Source organism: Camponotus vicinus, unplaced genomic scaffold (assembly GCF_025532165.1).
Source record: "Camponotus vicinus isolate PSW18456_S1 unplaced genomic scaffold, iyCamVici1.0 SCAF_3, whole genome shotgun sequence".
NCBI lineage: Eukaryota > Metazoa > Arthropoda > Insecta > Hymenoptera > Formicidae > Camponotus > Camponotus vicinus.
Window position 1 is genome coordinate 23,051,962 of NW_028141967.1, and position 17,762 is coordinate 23,069,723.

The 17,762-nt window shown below is 29.8% G+C and overlaps 5 protein-coding genes across 7 annotated transcripts; 2 read left to right on the forward strand and 3 right to left on the reverse strand.

The window, feature by feature from the left end:
- The first annotated feature begins 642 nt into the window (after nt 1-642).
- LOC145967957 (GPN-loop GTPase 2) lies at nt 643-2,537 on the forward strand. The gene is made up of 7 exons (XM_083093074.1): nt 643-794; nt 865-972; nt 1,043-1,350; nt 1,419-1,624; nt 1,696-1,810; nt 1,905-2,100; nt 2,205-2,537. The coding sequence occupies exons 3-7, from the start codon at nt 1,230-1,232 to the stop codon at nt 2,440-2,442; spliced, it is 876 nt and encodes a 291-aa protein (XP_082949200.1). The 5' UTR covers nt 643-794; nt 865-972; nt 1,043-1,229; the 3' UTR covers nt 2,443-2,537.
- On the reverse strand, nt 2,419-5,336 carry LOC145967955 (trafficking protein particle complex subunit 13). The gene is made up of 10 exons (XM_083093071.1): nt 4,855-5,336; nt 4,521-4,689; nt 4,334-4,418; nt 4,090-4,217; nt 3,869-3,986; nt 3,680-3,776; nt 3,357-3,583; nt 3,197-3,297; nt 2,963-3,110; nt 2,419-2,894 (listed from the first exon to the last, which is right to left on the reverse strand). Exons 1-10 carry the CDS (start codon nt 4,895-4,897, stop codon nt 2,802-2,804), a joined length of 1,209 nt encoding a protein of 402 aa, XP_082949197.1. The 5' UTR covers nt 4,898-5,336; the 3' UTR covers nt 2,419-2,801.
- LOC145967956 (erlin-2-B) lies at nt 5,266-8,298 on the forward strand. The gene is made up of 6 exons (XM_083093073.1): nt 5,266-5,368; nt 5,513-5,736; nt 6,063-6,190; nt 6,282-6,471; nt 6,575-6,833; nt 6,986-8,298. Exons 3-6 carry the CDS (start codon nt 6,083-6,085, stop codon nt 7,410-7,412), a joined length of 984 nt encoding a protein of 327 aa, XP_082949199.1. The 5' UTR covers nt 5,266-5,368; nt 5,513-5,736; nt 6,063-6,082; the 3' UTR covers nt 7,413-8,298.
- On the reverse strand, nt 7,259-12,133 carry LOC145967953 (SET domain-containing protein SmydA-8). Of its 3 annotated transcripts, none has more exons than XM_083093069.1 (7): nt 11,723-12,133; nt 10,932-11,130; nt 10,458-10,685; nt 9,944-10,228; nt 9,443-9,730; nt 9,154-9,364; nt 7,259-9,036 (listed from the first exon to the last, which is right to left on the reverse strand). In XM_083093069.1, exons 1-7 carry the CDS (start codon nt 11,773-11,775, stop codon nt 8,780-8,782), a joined length of 1,521 nt encoding a protein of 506 aa, XP_082949195.1. In that variant the 5' UTR covers nt 11,776-12,133; the 3' UTR covers nt 7,259-8,779. The 3 variants fall into 3 exon arrangements, with proteins under 3 accessions (XP_082949195.1, XP_082949194.1, XP_082949192.1); XM_083093068.1 differs by having other exon boundaries at nt 7,259-9,078; XM_083093066.1 differs by having other exon boundaries at nt 7,259-9,364.
- Nucleotides 12,134-12,245: 112 nt separating this feature from the next.
- LOC145967954 (SET domain-containing protein SmydA-8) lies at nt 12,246-16,461 on the reverse strand. The gene is made up of 9 exons (XM_083093070.1): nt 16,233-16,461; nt 16,066-16,136; nt 15,337-15,556; nt 14,773-15,017; nt 14,527-14,694; nt 13,992-14,218; nt 13,652-13,862; nt 12,829-12,974; nt 12,246-12,740 (listed from the first exon to the last, which is right to left on the reverse strand). The coding sequence occupies exons 1-9, from the start codon at nt 16,245-16,247 to the stop codon at nt 12,508-12,510; spliced, it is 1,536 nt and encodes a 511-aa protein (XP_082949196.1). The 5' UTR covers nt 16,248-16,461; the 3' UTR covers nt 12,246-12,507.
- Between the last annotated feature and the right edge of the window lie 1,301 nt (nt 16,462-17,762).

A 17,762-nucleotide genomic window follows, 5' to 3' on the forward strand; every position in this document is an offset into this window, starting at 1 on the left:
TAGTGTTCAAAAAAATTCTGGAAAAAATCATCCATCGAAGTTAATGATTTTTAAAAGATGGTACATTTAAAGCTTCTTTTCAACTAACTTTAATCATGATGTCACAAGTGAAAAATTGTTTGAATTTTTTTGTCTAATAAATTTATATAAAATATTTTTATATGCTAGATATCATAAATTATAAATAATATAAACCAGTTTTTCATACGGTGTACTTGGTTTTGAGTATAAATCTTTTTTTATGACACGATTAATTAAAATTTATACTATTCATTAATCGACAAAAAAATTTTTGGTATATCGATCGATAATGACCAAGTAACGAGTAATATACAAAAAAATTAAGGCACGCAGTAATATACAATAAAATTATTTCGATGTATTATAAAGAAAATAATTAAAATTATTTTATAGTCGTTTTTGTGTAAAATATGGATAATTTAAAGTTATCTAGTTAATATTTGATTAAGTAACAAAATTATTTTATAATTTTATTACTTTTATAATTTTGTTACACAAAATTTAAATTGTTTAAAAATATTTAATTTTAATCGATGTTTTTATTCGATATTTTTCTCTATCGATATAAAAAAATTATTTGATCGATTATTTGATATCGAACGACATGTCGGCAATCAGAGAGAAGGCTATGTTTGCTGCAACTGCAACTGGTATTTTGACTATAGTTGATCTTTGTGTATTCATGCTGATTCATGTGTAAAAAATATGACTGAACGTTCCTGTGGTATCGTTATAAATGGCCATCATACTGATATTGTTTTAAGACCTTATAGGTACAATGTAATTTCCTTGCGTATCTTTTTTTAAGAAAGCTTTTATTTAATGTCAATATATCTTTTATAGCAATCGGACACTGTTGATTGTAACGCATTTTAAAAAATTTGGAACATTATTGATGATAAATCGTGAATCCTCTGTAAACGGTTATACAAGCGATGTATTTACAATAAAGTAAGTGATAATAATTACCATAACAATTTAAAGAGCTGGATATATATTTAAATAAAATTAAAATTTTCAGGACACTCTTTGGTAGTGACAACAATGATATTCATGTAGCTGCCAGATATATAGCGCAAGAAATTAACATTGAAAAACCTTTATTGCTATCAATAGCCTTGAAGGATTACAACGTAAAGACTTTAAAATCTGTTGTTGCTGCTGTAAATCAAATAAAATCGTGGTAATATAATATCAACTGAATCATTATGACCTTAATTTATGGACAACTTGTTATTGGGCCACCTGGGAGTGGAAAAACGACATATTGTAATGCAATGTCTAAATTTCTAGAGTCTATTGGAAGAAAAGTAGCTGTTATTAATATTGGTAAATATAAATATAAAATTTTAATTACTTCTTGATTAAATCTAATTCAATAATTTTTACATTTTTAGATCCAGCAAATGAAAACATGGAATATGTTCCAGCAATAGATATATCTGAATTGATTAAACACGAAGATGTTATGACAGACTTTGGGCTTGGACCAAATGGTGCTTTAGTTCATTGTATGGAATTTCTAGAGATCAATGTGCAGTGGCTCATTACAAGAGTTTTGAATTTAAAGGATCACTATCTTATTTTTGATTGTCCGGGTCAAGTAAGTTGTGACAATATTCTCTCCAATTATCTTCTATTAGTGAACAAATAATACATTATAAAATATAACAGGTCGAATTGTATACACATCATAAATCAGTGAGCCGGATAGCAGAAAAATTGAGCCAGAATTTAGTGAGATTATGCAGTGTGCATCTTGTAGATTCACATCATTGTAGTGATCCTGGTAATGTATTTATTTTAATTAGATAAATAATTACATGAAATTATTAGAGTTTCACCGGTCATTTAATTGTTTTATTTTTTTTTATCAATTATAGGAAAATATTTATCCTCTCTGATTCTTTGCACCACAGTGATGTTACAAATAGGTTTGCCTCATGTAAATATTATGACAAAATTTGATGAAATGAAAAAGTTTAAAGATCGTCTAGCATTCAACATAGATTTTTATACAGAAGTACTGGATTTAAATTATCTTTTAGAACAACTGGATGAAGATCTCTTTATTGCAAAGTAAGCTAATCGTACTTAAATATATTATGTTCAAATGTGAATGTGTTTTATTAATTTATAAAGTATTTTATGACAAATTTTTAAATAGATTCAATGTATTACAGGTACAAGAAACTTAACAAAGCATTAGTATCGATAATTGAAGGCTATAGTCTTGTCAGTTTTATACCTCTAGACGTTTCTAATAAAGCATTATTGCTGCAAGTGAAAAATGCGGTGGATAAAGCCAGCGGATATATTTTCGGTGGAAATGAACCACGAGACATTCAAACATTACTTGCGTGTGCGGTAGGAGCTGTTAATGAAAACGAAAAAATGTCAACACTGGATGGATATTTATGAATATTTCAGCAGTCTAGTATACATCAATATTACATTTGTTTTTATATAACTATTATATAACAAAATTTAATAAACAAAATGAGAAAGCTCAGAGATTGCCCAGCATTCAATATATATTTTTATACATTTTAAAGAAGTTTTCAACTATTAAAACAATTGAATAAAGATCTCTTTATTACAAAAGTAAGCTAATACTTATATTTAAATATGTTATATTTAAATGCAAATGTATCATTATGTGCAAATGTTCTATTAATTCATAAAATATTCTATATAATTTCGATTATATAAAACATGATTGTGTTTATTATGTTTATAAACAGCAAATGCCAAAATCCAAAAAAGTGTTTTTATACATTTCAGTCCAACTGATTGACAAAAATTTGCGCTAGATCATCATAGTCATATACTCTTTTTAAAAATGTATCTGTTAATTTTAATCCAGAGATAGTCTGCGAAAAACAGAAAAAAAACGTATCACTTAATAGTATATTAACACACATATAAATAAATTACTCACAATAATGCCTGTATTCAACATAATTAAACAGAGAGGTATATCCATAGAAATCCCGGGTTTCAAACTACCAATCATTGTATTGGATATTCCACACCAAGCTATAGACTCATTGGACTCTAAACTCAATAGTAATTCCATACTTCTTTCTCTATATATAAGATAATGAAAGAACTATAATTATATTTATAATAATATATCATACATTTTTTTTTTAAATCATATAGTCGAACTTACGATGTATTTATTATATGACACGTGCAATTGACTGGTTCTTCAAGATTCACCTTCAAAGGTATGTCCTTCATGATTACTCTCAGATCTCCGTATTCAGGTGCCTAAGATAATAAAATTTTATGTACATATAAAATATTTATCAGTGAATAATGCAACATACCATTCTTTGCAGCTGACTCGTTTGTAATCTTCCCCTCTCTCCCAAATTACTCCTCCATACAATATCCAACTTTCCAATATTTGTAGCGTTTTGCATCATTTTCGGATCTTTCATTAAGCTTAGTTGTGGTTTTAAACAATATAAATATTGCCTACTACAATTTGTATCTAGTAAATTTACACTTCCATAAATAGATTCTCCTTCGTCATTTGTATTGAGTGTAGTTACTAAAATGCAATATATTTCTCTCAAAAATAGAACTTAAAGTTAAAAATAGAACATTTTTCTTAATTATAACTATTTTAATTACCGCAACAACTTACCGCTAAATAAATGAGATGATTCAAGAGCAACTTTTTCTAAACAAATTGGCCCAGCTGTTAGATTTTGTATTTGTGCCTCGAGATATACTTCATCTGACTTTAAAAAAATATTATTGTGAAAACATATAGCAGAATAAGAATTTGTATGAGAACATGTAACTTAAATATAGTTAGATATTTAAATATTACCTCTGCATTATAAAATTTTGTCTTTACATCCAGTGGTTTGACTACTTGGAATTTAAAATATTTTCTAAATGATAGTGGAGGTCCAATCTGATTTGTATAAGACACTTCACAAACCAATCTAGAAATAAAAAGATATATTTTCTATTTAAATTTAAAAATGAATTTTTATAACAACTTATAAATACTAATTTTATAACAACTTATAACTTAAATATCCTTACATATGTGTTCCTATTTCTTTAACCTCATGGTGAATAACTTCATCAACTGTACTATCAGGTACTAATTCATTTCCTTCTAAACTATTACCAGAAAGAGAAATTGTCTGTGTGCTTGTTTGTAAGTCTGCCTATAGAATATATTTAAAAAACAAGATATTAGAGAATATAAAAATTTGATACAATATAAAAAAAGTTATTATTATTATCTTAAAATATAGCCCCAATATATTATTTTGAAACTTACTTTTACAGTAACATTTTTCACCACCTGATTACTACCATTATGTACACATAGATAGCTGGAAAATATCTCTCCTAAATATATATTCCTAAAATAAAACACAAATATCACTCGAGTAATATTATAGAAACTCGTTTGGACATTTTTTTTTCTAAATACAGAGAAGTATTTCTAAACTGAAAAAACATACCCAAAACTTTGAGGTAACACCATAAATTGTCCAATAGCAAGCGCATCCATGCCTTGCAATGCTGTACAATCGCTCTTGAGTTCATTGTTTAACGTATTACCTGGCAAGTCTGTTGAATCACATGTAACAACCATGGGACTTGCCAAAGTAGGTCGTGTTAATCTCATCACTGTAAGAATATTTTATTTGCAATCTCTTTGTGGATATAATTTTTTCCATTTTCTCTATGCTATTATATTTAATTATATATAATAGAATAATTGCTCGATTAAAATAACATAATCTGAAAGGTTGTAAAAAAAATGATATAAATTATTATTTAACAATATATTACCTTTTAATGCCAATAAATGATCGCTTTTCGTTTTAACTTCCATTTTTTAAATAAATCGTAAAAACAATAAATTAAAACACCGTTAAAATATGTAAAAGTTATTTATATACATCTGTCAAACTGTCATTTCAGAATTTTCATTCACTGAACCTCTTTATCATGTCAATAAGATGAGAGAATCGATTCAAAACGATTAATCGAAATGATTGAAAATCTAATCGATACATCCACTCTTCAAACGGGTATGTTAAATCGATATTTGCAAATATCGTTGCTTCTTTTCCATAATGTGAAATATACATATATTTAATTTAAAATTAAAAAATATGCAATTAAAATTAAAAGAAAAATACGAAAAATTATGTACATATATTAGTTAATTTTCGATTAACAAAGGAGGAGAGAATTATTGTAATATAATGGCAAAGTATTAAATTTGTCAAATATTTGATCATCCCCATCCCCACTGACATTAACCGCCACTGTCAAACTGCCACGTGTCTGAAAAAGACGAGTAAAGAAATTTTACTTCAAATCAATCATTTAATTTTTTTAGATTTTTTTATTTATCATTAAAGGAAATAAAAAAATATCGTAAATAAAAATTCAATTCAATTAATTGAAGATAAAACTAATATAATAAAATGTTTTATCTTAGGAAAATTAATATAGTTTCCATTGTTCCTGATGAATCATATTTTATCCAAAGTCGATATCTTCCTTATCGAAGGCAGTGATTGAGAGAGAGCGCTATGGCTACTAGATGAGATCAAGCGACTTATTTCATAAATATGAATTTAATCGACTATGTTGTAATTTCTAATTATAATCACGCATCTGTCATTATTTTGTAATACACATTTTTCGTCTTCTGAGTTAAAGGTATTATTATTTGTATATCACACACGTGCATGATTATTCTTTAAATAACCTCTCTATATTGTATTCTAAATTCTAATTTATAGGAGTCACTTCAGCTCCGAGTTGATTTGCTAATTGTGCGCTATATAATTACCGTTTTATATTTATACATTATGTAACTATCGTTACGAGTTAAATGCGATACTATTATTTCAAGCTATTCGAATTTCGTGACTCACTCCCTATATTTTGAATATACTATGTATATATATATATAGCTGTGCATTATTTATATACATATATCTTCTGCAGATTATAACTGTTTTATTTGTGTATCTTTTTTTTAGCGCATTATAAACAGATAATTATGTTTGATCAAAGGATTATAGCAATTGGCTTCCTCGTATGTTTTGCAATAGTATTTAACTTTTCTCTTCATCGTATCGAAGAGGGTCATGTAGGGGTGTACTTCCGGGTGAGTTATTTCAAGTATATTTTTCTATTGTGTCCAAGAATCTCATTACTCTTTAATTGTTATATTTTATGAAAGTCTATGTCTCTGTCAGGGTGGTGCGTTGTTACCCCAAGTGAGTAATCCAGGTTTTCATATGATGATACCGTTGTTGACCACATATCGTGCAGTTCAAGTAACTCTGCAGACGGATGAAGTGAAGAATGTGCCATGTGGAACTAGCGGTGGTGTAATGATTTACTTTGATCGTATAGAAGTTGTGAATATATTGGATGCAAATAGCGGTAAGTTTTAGCAATTTGTTCTTTCAATTTTTCTCGAGAATATGTTAATATATTATTCTATATTTGTGTTTTATATATACTTTAACACATATATTTTTTGCAGTTTACAATATGGTGAGAAATTTCACAGCAGATTATGATCGTACCTTAATTTTTAATAAAGTGCATCATGAATTAAATCAGTTTTGTTCGGTACATACATTACATGAAGTATACATTGATTTGTTTGATCAAATTGACGAAAATTTAAAAACTGCACTTCAAAGGGACTTGAATGAATTAGCGCCTGGTCTCAATATACAAGCTGTAAGAGTAACAAAACCAAAAATTCCTGAAACAATCAGGAAAAATTATGAATTGATGTAAGTAATTATTTTATTAATTGATTTATTATTTGATTTTCTTTTTTAAATTTTAAAATTATTTTTTGTATATTTTTATATTTTATATATTTTATATGTTACTTCAATTTTGGATTATATATTTCAATTATGTTTTATATTTATATCTCCAGGGAAGCAGAGAAAACAAAGCTGCTAATATCCACACAACATCAAAAAGTAGTTGAGAAAGATGCTGAGACAGATCGCAAAAAGGCTGTTATCGAAGCTGAAAAAGAAGCACAGGTTGCAAAGATTCAGTATAATCAAAAAATCATGGAGAAAGAGTCTTTGCAACAAATGGCTGCGATAGAGGATGAGATGCATTTAGCGAGACAAAAGAGCCGTTCGGATGCCGAATTCTACCAAATGAAAATGCAAGCCGAGGCGAATAAGCTACTTTTATCTAAGGAATTCTTAGAACTCAAGAAATACGATTCATTGGCGCGCAACGCGAAAATATATTACGGGCAAGACATTCCAAAAATGTTCACATATGGTGGTTGCTCAAGTGATCTCGGTTTCGATTCCAGTACAAATATCGAGGAGAAACAATTATAAAAACCGAGTGCTGTAATTCTCATATTTTATTTTCTTCATTATTAATATACGAAATAAAATGATTTTATTTTTTCAAATCGATATACTCAAATCGATACTCTTATATGACATTCTACTATGAAAATTACAAAGTTTTTGAGAAGAATTTTCATATGTTACAAATGTGGTTACAGTGTTACAAATAACTTTTGAATCTATAATGTATAAACATAATTGTAGAAATTCGGAGTGTTACTTATTTCTTTAAATTAATTGTGTGTGGAAATGAAAATTTATATGAATATATTCAAATTTGTATGGAAGTACATACAAATCAATACACATCAAACACACAAATATACGAATATATAATCTGTTTTTTTCACTCTAGTTATTTATTATTATATTAATTATAATAGAGTAATAAAAAACAATTTCCAAAAATGCAAGACAATACAGTATTATATAATAATTATATAATCATTACATATTAATAAGTAACGATTGTGTGTATAAAAAAAACTATCTCAATCAGATCAGAATAGAGAAAAAAAAGAAGAAACTTTTTAAATTACAATTTTTTTCAGTTGCAATTCTTTTGAAATTTGTTTTTAAGTTGCGCAATTTTCCATTTATAAAACTGTAAATATTTTTTTCATAAAGATGTATGATTAATAAAATTTATCCTCCTTTATTTTCTTTTGTAGTGTGCGTGTGCGTGTGTGTGTGTGTGTGTGTGTATTATTGGAAAAAAAACTTTTTTATATATAATTTATAATAACGTTAAAAGAAATAACGGAAATTATAGCGATTCGATAACAATTTTTGTTATTTTTTTAACGTCATTATAACTTATATGTAAAAAACAGTTATGCATAATAAATTATTATATTCATGTTTAAAGATACTTTTTATGTGTGCTTATTTACGTTGACAAATATAAGTTTGAAAAATAACAAAAATAAATGTTGAGTTATCGTTATCGAAAAAAAATATATCAAAGTTACATTTTTATTACAGACGAAATTTGTAACGCTGTTATTTCGCAATCCTAATAATTAGAGAATATAAAAAAAAACAATATATCATAAATGCACAAATAGTATATCAATCACAATATGATCGCAAATAATATATCAATAAAAGATAATATGAATTTTTTTACCACTCACAATGTAATGCATTTGATAATTGTTTTAGCTCCCCATACAGCACAGAATATTGCAGCAATATTATTAATATTGTTGTAACATTGCAGCAACATTACAATATTGCCGCAATATTACTGCAATGTTCTGTGCTGTATGGGTCATAGCTGTTATTTGCGAAACATGAAATTATCACATATATATTATACATTATATATATAAATTAATGAGAAAACGGAATCACTTGATCTTCTTGTGCTGTTTTTTTACTCTACGCATGTACTTTGGTTCTTCTGGCGGTAAGGATTTTACGTCACTTATATTTTGATTTAGCGTACGTAATTCCGCGAGCGCTTTTTTAGCTAATTTTCCTTCCGGAGTCGTTGCTGGTTCCAAAAGAAGCATAGTCAGAGCTTTCTTCAGAAGAACTCGAGCCTCTTCCAGCCGGCAGACCAATTGCGCTGACGAGATCTCGCGCGCGGAATAGGATTGATTCGCTAATATTATTATAGGCAAATGCATTTCATATAACATTATGCCTGAAATATCGATATTTGCAATAATACTGACAAGTACTCTCATACAATTGTACAGCATGTAAACAATGTATATACCTTTTGAACGTGATATGCCCGGCTCTACTATATCTAAAACATCATAGACTTCCTTGCACGTATCCAGCATCTTCTGTACAATCTTCCTTCGAGGATTGAGAGATGTTATCTCTCTTCTACACGCCGTCAATAATTTCTGCTTTAACGATAATATGAGGAAATGATTGGTATGCAAAGATCGGGATAATCTTTTAAGCAAGTCGTCAATACCCTAAAAAATATTAGATCCTTGCAACGGAATTGAAAATAATATAAATATGCTTGATTTTACATCTTATATTTTGCAAACCTTTACGTCAATATCCTCGCACTTATCGATAAGTGTTTTGCATATGTTCAACGTAGCCCTGATAAGACGACCGCTGTAAGTCCTCTTGCACATCTGGCATTGCCATCGACTCGCTCGCTCGTATGGCGCGATGACAAAAGTATCTTGTATTCCCACGAATCCTTCTTTGCAGCGCGGACATAGCACGCTGCTCAAATGCGATTGCAATTCGTAAGGGTCCTTGCACAAAGGGCACTCGCATTCAAAATACTTTCCCTCTCGAAGATGTTGTCTTCTCTCGGCTGTACCCTGATATTGTATTATGTTATAAAATCAAAAATTATTATTATTTTAATGTTGACGTAGCACATCGTCATCAGATGATTCTTAGAAATAACGAAAGAAACGAGAAAGATATATTCGCCAATAAAAAAAAATCGTTTAATTGAATCGTCAGATAATATTGGCGTGATATTCGGAAGGGAAAAGATATTAATTTTCGAATTCGTGCCATTGACTGACCAGCAGTGACGAGGTATAATTGAAAAGAATAGGCTCATCCTGCTTGATCGGGACACTTGCGTAAACGGTCAGCTGAAAATTGTCATCCATAGTAAGATGAGTATTGCCCCTGCAATCATGACTCATGAGGGATGCCTCGATGTACAAACCCCGAAGGAGAAGACCGTCCAAAATGCTAGGCGATCGCAATTCGAAGGTATTTATGTCCAAGATGCCGCATAATTTCTGTATCAGTTCTGCACTCGGTGGCTCAGTCTTATCGGGCATGCGAAGTTTTTGAATCACCTATCACACATACACACATATATATATTACATACATATACAAATAGTGGGTAATCTGAATAAGCGATAATCATTGAAATATCTTTGATACTTTTAAATGAAATTTTTTAAAAATATTTTGGGAATATTTATGCGATTTTCTCTATTTCTTTTCTGCGCAGAAAGTAGATTAGATTAAAATGTCAAATGTTTTAACATTAATATAATGATCTGATTTACATGAAACTCACATTTACAACATCGATTTCATTTTCCTTCCAAACAAGCGTGCCGATCCTTTTATTTAGATGAGCCTTCATATTATTTATTCTCTCCCATATAGACGGATTTCTGTATTTTGTTAGCCATAATCGCAAGGCTAGCAAAATTTTTGTCGCGTTAATTTCAATATTCGCCAACAGCTTTCGATTCTCTTTAAATATTTGACATTCGTCATTTGTATGATGATTCGTTCGAGCCTTTAAAGATAGGAAAAAAAGAGACAAAATTTTAAAAACGCTATTAACATTAAAAGTGGTACAGTATTATGTAACGCGTAGCGGTTCTCAAACGTCTTTTTATATATTTTTATATTCTTAAACAAATGAAGTTTTACGAGGTCAATAATTTTTTGCCAACTATCTTTTAAAAGCGCGAATTTTTTTCTTTTACTTTTTTTCTTTTTAAGAATAAGACTCTGAGAACCATTGATTGTAATTCATTACCTCGCATGCGACGCTACACAGTGGTGCGAAATTACATCTGGAACAAGTATACCGGTTTCCTGTGCCGATTTTTGGTAACGAGCGCAAACACGCGAAACAGAAATAATAGTTCTTGTTATATGTCATCGGACCGACTGCAATCGGTTCTTCTCGAATTATGGCTTCTCCTGGTGTTACATCTTTAGTTGTTACGAGATATCTTATAAAAATACAAAAGAATATTTCTCAATACTCGCGGAAAAAAGTCTATATATAATCATATATATAAATATATATAATATATATTATAATTATATATGAATTATGTTCATATATATGTTCGCTTTGTTTTATACTTCATATTCTTTGTTCATTTATGCAAAAAATAATAAGAAGAATAGAAAAAGATTATTAAATTTTTTTTATCTTTTATAAAAATATAAGAACTTATGAAAAAATAATTAGAAAAATAATTTTTGCATTGTTCTTTTAAATAAAGTTGCAATTATATTACAGAATATTTTATAGTTTATAATTACACATATAATTTTACACGTAGATGTATACATTTATATGATTATTTAAAAACAGAGCAATGCAAAAATTATTCTTATTTTTCAGGAGAATTCTCCTTCTTATTATTTTTCAAACAAATACATTTTATTACAATCTGATTATGCAATACCTGTTAATGTATGTACAAAGAATTGAATCAATATATTACATTAAAAATTAATGTAATATAATATATTAATATATTACATTAAAAATGAATTAATATATTACACTAAAAATTGTATGACTATATGTACCTTCCAAGTTTTTTAGAATGCACAATTTTATACTTCGGGGGGACAGGCGCCATAATATCTACTAGAGATTACTTCCTTGAGATGTGCGAAACTGATATTTGTTGGAAGCGAGCACATCAGCAACACGAAACTGACATATACATGCGACGTGTTGTATTATTAGACACTGTGTGGATTGCGCGCAATTCGCTGATACATACACAGCAGTGTAAAATACAACACAACGTACACATTGATATAACATAAACAAATTGGCATCCTCTAAATATATACTTTTAGATCCGTTCGGCTTTAACTATGCAATGGCTTCATTAAATGTATTATCAAGTAAAAGAGAAGATATGTATCGCATATCTCATCAAGATATCTCGCCAGAAACTCGTATAAATATTTTTATGATATCTCACATATAAAGAAGAGAGAGAGTTATCTAGAGAGAGAAAGAATTTTCAGGTATATTAATGTAATCATCATGCTATACATATATTTTCTGGTGTATATTTTTGTTGTAGATTTAGATTCATTCTCAAAATATCAAATGCGTTTTATTCTATATATTTACATGTTTTTATAGAAATATTTTGTATGAGTTAATTTAATAAAGTTTAATAAAAAGTATATATTTTATATTTAAAAATATAAACTTTACTAAAATATATATTTTAAAGAAATTACGATATATGTTTTTTGTGATACAACGATATTTCTCATACATATCGAAACATTTATTAATGTAAATCTCCCTAGACAAATATATAAGAGAGAGATCTTTACAATAAATTTATTTATAAATTATTTATAGATTGTTCCAGCTGAACGAGAGACTCTTTTGCGACGAGTCCTATTTGTCCCTCAACCGTCTCCGGTAGTTCTAAGGTTAATATTGTCACAGCTTCTTTTAAGATAGTTGCGGCTTCTATCATTTTAGATTTTAGCCCTGCCTCGTCAATGACATCGGCATTCCATTGACCTTTCGCTAGGAAAAGTAATGGTGCGTGCAACTCGTATAACGTCATGCCTGTCAAAAAGGCGATAAAATTATTTTCACATATTTCTTACATCTCCTAATCAAAGAGAGAACGTATATCCATATGAAAAGCGTGTACCTCTTATGCGTGAATATCCAGGCTCCACAATGTCCAATACTTGAAGCAATAAACGGCACATGTCAACTTTATGCTCTAATACAACATCCGGTAAATCGTCTAATAAATATTCATCAACTCGGCCATACATTTGGGTTAACGAATGTCTAGGAGAGAGGAAGAGAAAGAAACATAATATCCTATGATTTAGCCTATGATTTTCTTAACAATAGATATACAAGAATAAATAAATAAATAAATATATATATATATATATATATATATATATATATACATAAATATAATATTAATATAAATATATATAATATAAATTATATATATTATATGTATAAAATGTGTTTTTTTTCTCTTGTATAATCTCTATGTGGAAAAATAATAAAAAGAATACTTAAAAAATAATTCTTGCATTGTTTTTTTACATATAATTGTGTGTGGGGGGAGGAGAAATTTTCATTTCTTTAAAAGTTTTACTTTTTTAAAAAAAAATCAATGCGAAAATTATTCTTCTTATTACTTTCTATCTGTACAAAAAGATTATACAGGAGAAAGAAAATATATGGACGTATTTTATATATAAATATATATATAAACTCTTATTTATGTCTAATTAAATCATAATGTAGTAAATATATAGTATACACAATCAGAGTATACGTCTAATAAATCATTCATTAATCTATTATTGGAATTTTAGTATGAATTTTGATGGTTGGAGAAATAACGTGAAATTAAGTTCACTGTTGTAAGGATGAAAACTGATTGAGTAAAATTGATTTAACATTATTATTAGAATTATACTTTTTTTCTTACGGTTTTATCATACCTTAGTATTGTAAGAAAGGCGTGATGGGGATGTAAAACTGATCGATATTTTTTTATAACAGTCTCTCTTTCGAGAATCGCATCGGCTCCGTCAGCGCCACTGATAGCTTCAACAGTGTCTACTTCCGTTTGAATAATCTTGAAAATTTTTCGCACCGCTTGTCCGCTAGTGGAGAAGTCACAATGCGTACAATTCCATGTACTTTTCGAATCTGAAAGATATCGTTTGTAAAAGGTATCCGAGTTTAAGAAATGTATCATACTATTTATATATTTACAAAATTTTCTTATATTTTATATCTTAAGTTATATGCATATATATGTTTCTAGCTGTGCAATACCTAGAGAATCCAATGGTAAGATAACTCCATTGTCGCATTTATTGCATTTAAGAGAGGACATATGGGTGCCCAATTCCATGGGATCTGAACATCGCGGGCACGCGCATGCAAAGTATTTGCCCTCGAGTAGGTGTTCCCTTCGCAGCATTGTCGGAAGTAACGAATGCGTGTAACTCCCGTAAAGTTCACCGCCCGCAGGAACCTTAAGCGTGGTACGCAGTCGTATCCTGTAGACGCGCAAAAATCGCGTGTATTATAATTACCGCTTTCATATATAAAACGAGTGTATTCTCATCGGCATAATAAACCTCGTGAGATTTCCTGGGGATCGTGCACGGTGCATGAATTAATTGAGGAAGGAGAATGCGTGAGCGTATATAAGAGATAAATGAGAAGATCGTTTCGTTAAAGATATCGCGTTCAAGTATAAGTCATTGAATTAAAAACATTTTGTCGCTGTAATTAACGCTACTTGCAGTGTCTCATACGACAAGTTTTACGTTCTCATCGTAAAGAATCACACGAATTTAATTACCTGTAATCGATCGGCGATATACTGTGAGACGTGTTTGAGACACACGAGTGATTCATCATGGCAACCGTTGGATAAAGACCTCGCGCGCTGAATCCCTTCGTCGTCCGGACTTCGAACGTATTAATGTCCAAAATCCCGCATACTGTTTGTATGAATTCTTCCGAGAATCTGCCGAGAATAAGTTTGCTTTGAGATTCTACGTCAAATAATTATCGACGAAATATATGTCTGTTAATGTATGTAAACCTATCGAGCTTTAGTCGTTTTCTCAGATAATCCACGATGTTGACGTGATCCGATTTCCACTGCGTTTTTTCACGCCTTATCTTATTATGTGCCTCCATATCCTTTATTTCCTTGTTCCATCTCTCGACGTTCCTCTCCGATTCCAACAATAATCTTAAGGGCGTTATGCACTCTAATTGCGGAACACTACCATCTCCATCCAGCACAGCGTCCACGTTAAACTTCTCATTCGCCTGTACGAATATCTATCAAAGAAGATTGATATGTAAAAACAAATTTGAGGAGACATAAACAATTATTGCGACGTATTTTCAATTCATGTTTTTAAAAAATATGGCAATGATTATGATATGAAATAGCTTTATAAACCTGGGAGAAGATATATGTTCTTAAATTTATATTTTAAAAAAATTGAAAAATATATTGCGCACTATACACAATATATTTTATAAGATAATCTCCATTTCTGTGCGTATAATAATACAGATATTGATCAGATTAATACAGAGTTGATCGCAGAATTTATTATGCAGATACAAGTTCTCTGAAAATTCCCGCACTCACTGGGCACTCGTAATCCTTATGTTGTGGAGCGTTCTCACATTCTTGATTGCAAACGGGCCATCCACACTTGGAACAGAGCGGTTTGTCATCCGGGCTAGGTGGCCAAGGTGTGTAGCAAGAAAGACACAAGGGATAAGTGCATGCTTTCGGTCCGACGATGAAAGGTGTTTCCGAAGCAATTTCTTCGCCAGCTTGCAATTCTCTACTCGCGATCATGTACCTAAGAAAGCATTTTATGTGTGATTCGTCATAAATTAATGTTAATTGAAATATGCTTGATTAAAACAACTATGTATACTTCAATCGCTGGAAATAATCTCTTCCCATATTGAAATATTTTCACTGTGATTTACTGTGTTCTAATCTGATGTGTATCTTAATATTTCACTTTATATAGTTTATTCATATAAATATTTAATTTATATATTAAACCATGGCCTTTGGTGTTTCATTTTTTAAAAATTATTTTTTGTTTTGACATACATAATTCTATATCTTTTACATGTTGCAATCTCAAGTTTGAAATATATTTGTTATATTTGTTATTAGGTAAATCAGTAATTTGTTGTAATTATATAACTATATTGTAATTTTGTGTAATTAATTTTATATAAATATTCAACTTATTAAGTGTATTAAGTTAAATAGTTTCATTAAGAAATTACTGCTATAAAATGTTTATTCGTAGATTACATATTTTATTTTGAATAATTTATCGGTTCTACTCACCTACCAACTTGATCATTCTGAAGCACCTTGTATGCTTGCGACGTAGATCCCTCGGCAGATACATCACCTTCCTGAAATATTGCGGATGCGAATAGTATAATGATAAATAAATTATTCCAAGCGAATCGAACTGTCTCACGCGCAAATAAATAAAGTTATCGACGTACTGATTTTTGCGACATGTTCGGTTGCAAAAGAAAAAATCGAGCCTTCTTCTCGAATATGTTTTTTTTATTCCTCGTCAATAAATGATATCGATGCTGATCGAAGGCTTGGACTGAGCCAAAGCTCGCGCTTGCCGCGTGCTTTATATCTTCTTAAAGCTTATTAAAAATATCGCGTGCAAGCCCCCCGCCAATGGCATAAGTTAAATTATACCGGACGAGATTTGTGCCGGCTTCGGGCCGGCTGCGTTGTGATCAGAATATTCCTTGTTGACCATGCTATTTTGGGAATTCTAAACGCGTATACGGTAGAGAATAGTGGGAGTTTTCGATCTTTCCAAAAGCTCCCACTATTCTATAATTAGTGTAATTATACAATATATACAATTATGATGTTGCGTATTTTTCCTTATTGTTCTATCAACTTTTTAATTGCAAGGTGATTCTTTGATTACGATATCTTTTATATTCCTTTTTATGCTGGGGAAAAAAATATTGTATTCATACCCTGGCGAAAATAAATATCGGAGCGTAAGTCGAATGTAAGGAAAGAGTAACAGAAGAGTAAACGAAGTGTTAACGCTTCATTTACGTTTCGTTGTTTCAATTTACGTCTCCTAGAAGCTTCGTTTACACTTCTGTTACTCTTTCCTTACATTCGACTTACGCTCCGATATTTATTTTCGCCAGGGTATATAATCATTTATAAATATATATAAATATATATGTATATTATATGTTTACATGCTATTCTCTTTCTCTCTCTCCCTCTCTCTTATATATATATTATCTGTCCGTTTATATATTAGAAAAATAATAAGTATAATTACAAGATTTTAGTTTTCGCATTTTAGTAAAAGTGAAACTTGCTTAAATTGCAAGATATTGGGGAAAAAGCTGCTCATATACAATCTTATACTCATATACAATATAAACTTATATATAATTATATATGAGAGCAATATTTCCTCTTCAAATTTTATCTTTCTAAAGAAAAAATGATGCAAAAATTATTCTTTTTATTATTTTTCCTGTACATGCGGGTAAAGATTCCCAAAATGACGTTAAATGACATCTTAATAAACGTCACAGTACGTCATCAAGACGTCTTTAAACGTCTTGCTACCTGGTTGTACAAGGGAAAAAACATGAAAATATATATATTTTATATAATTATACGAGCAATTTTTTCCTGGATAATTAAATTGTAAATAAAATATTTTGCAACATATATTTAAAATAAATTAAAAGTATTGAAGGAAAGTTTGATATTATACCGCTATTTCTATTTGCATCGAATTTTTTTCCCTGGCGAAAATAAATAACGGAGCGTAAGTCGAATGTAAGGAAAGAGTAACAGAAGTGTAAATGAAGTGTTAACGCTTTATTTACGTTTCGTTGTTTCAATTTACGTCTCCTAAAAGCTTCGTTTACACTTCTGTTACTCTTTCCTTACGTTCGACTTACGCTCCGATATTTATTTTCGCCAGGGGATCCTCGACGATCGAATCTTCGGGGAGCGGGAATCGATCG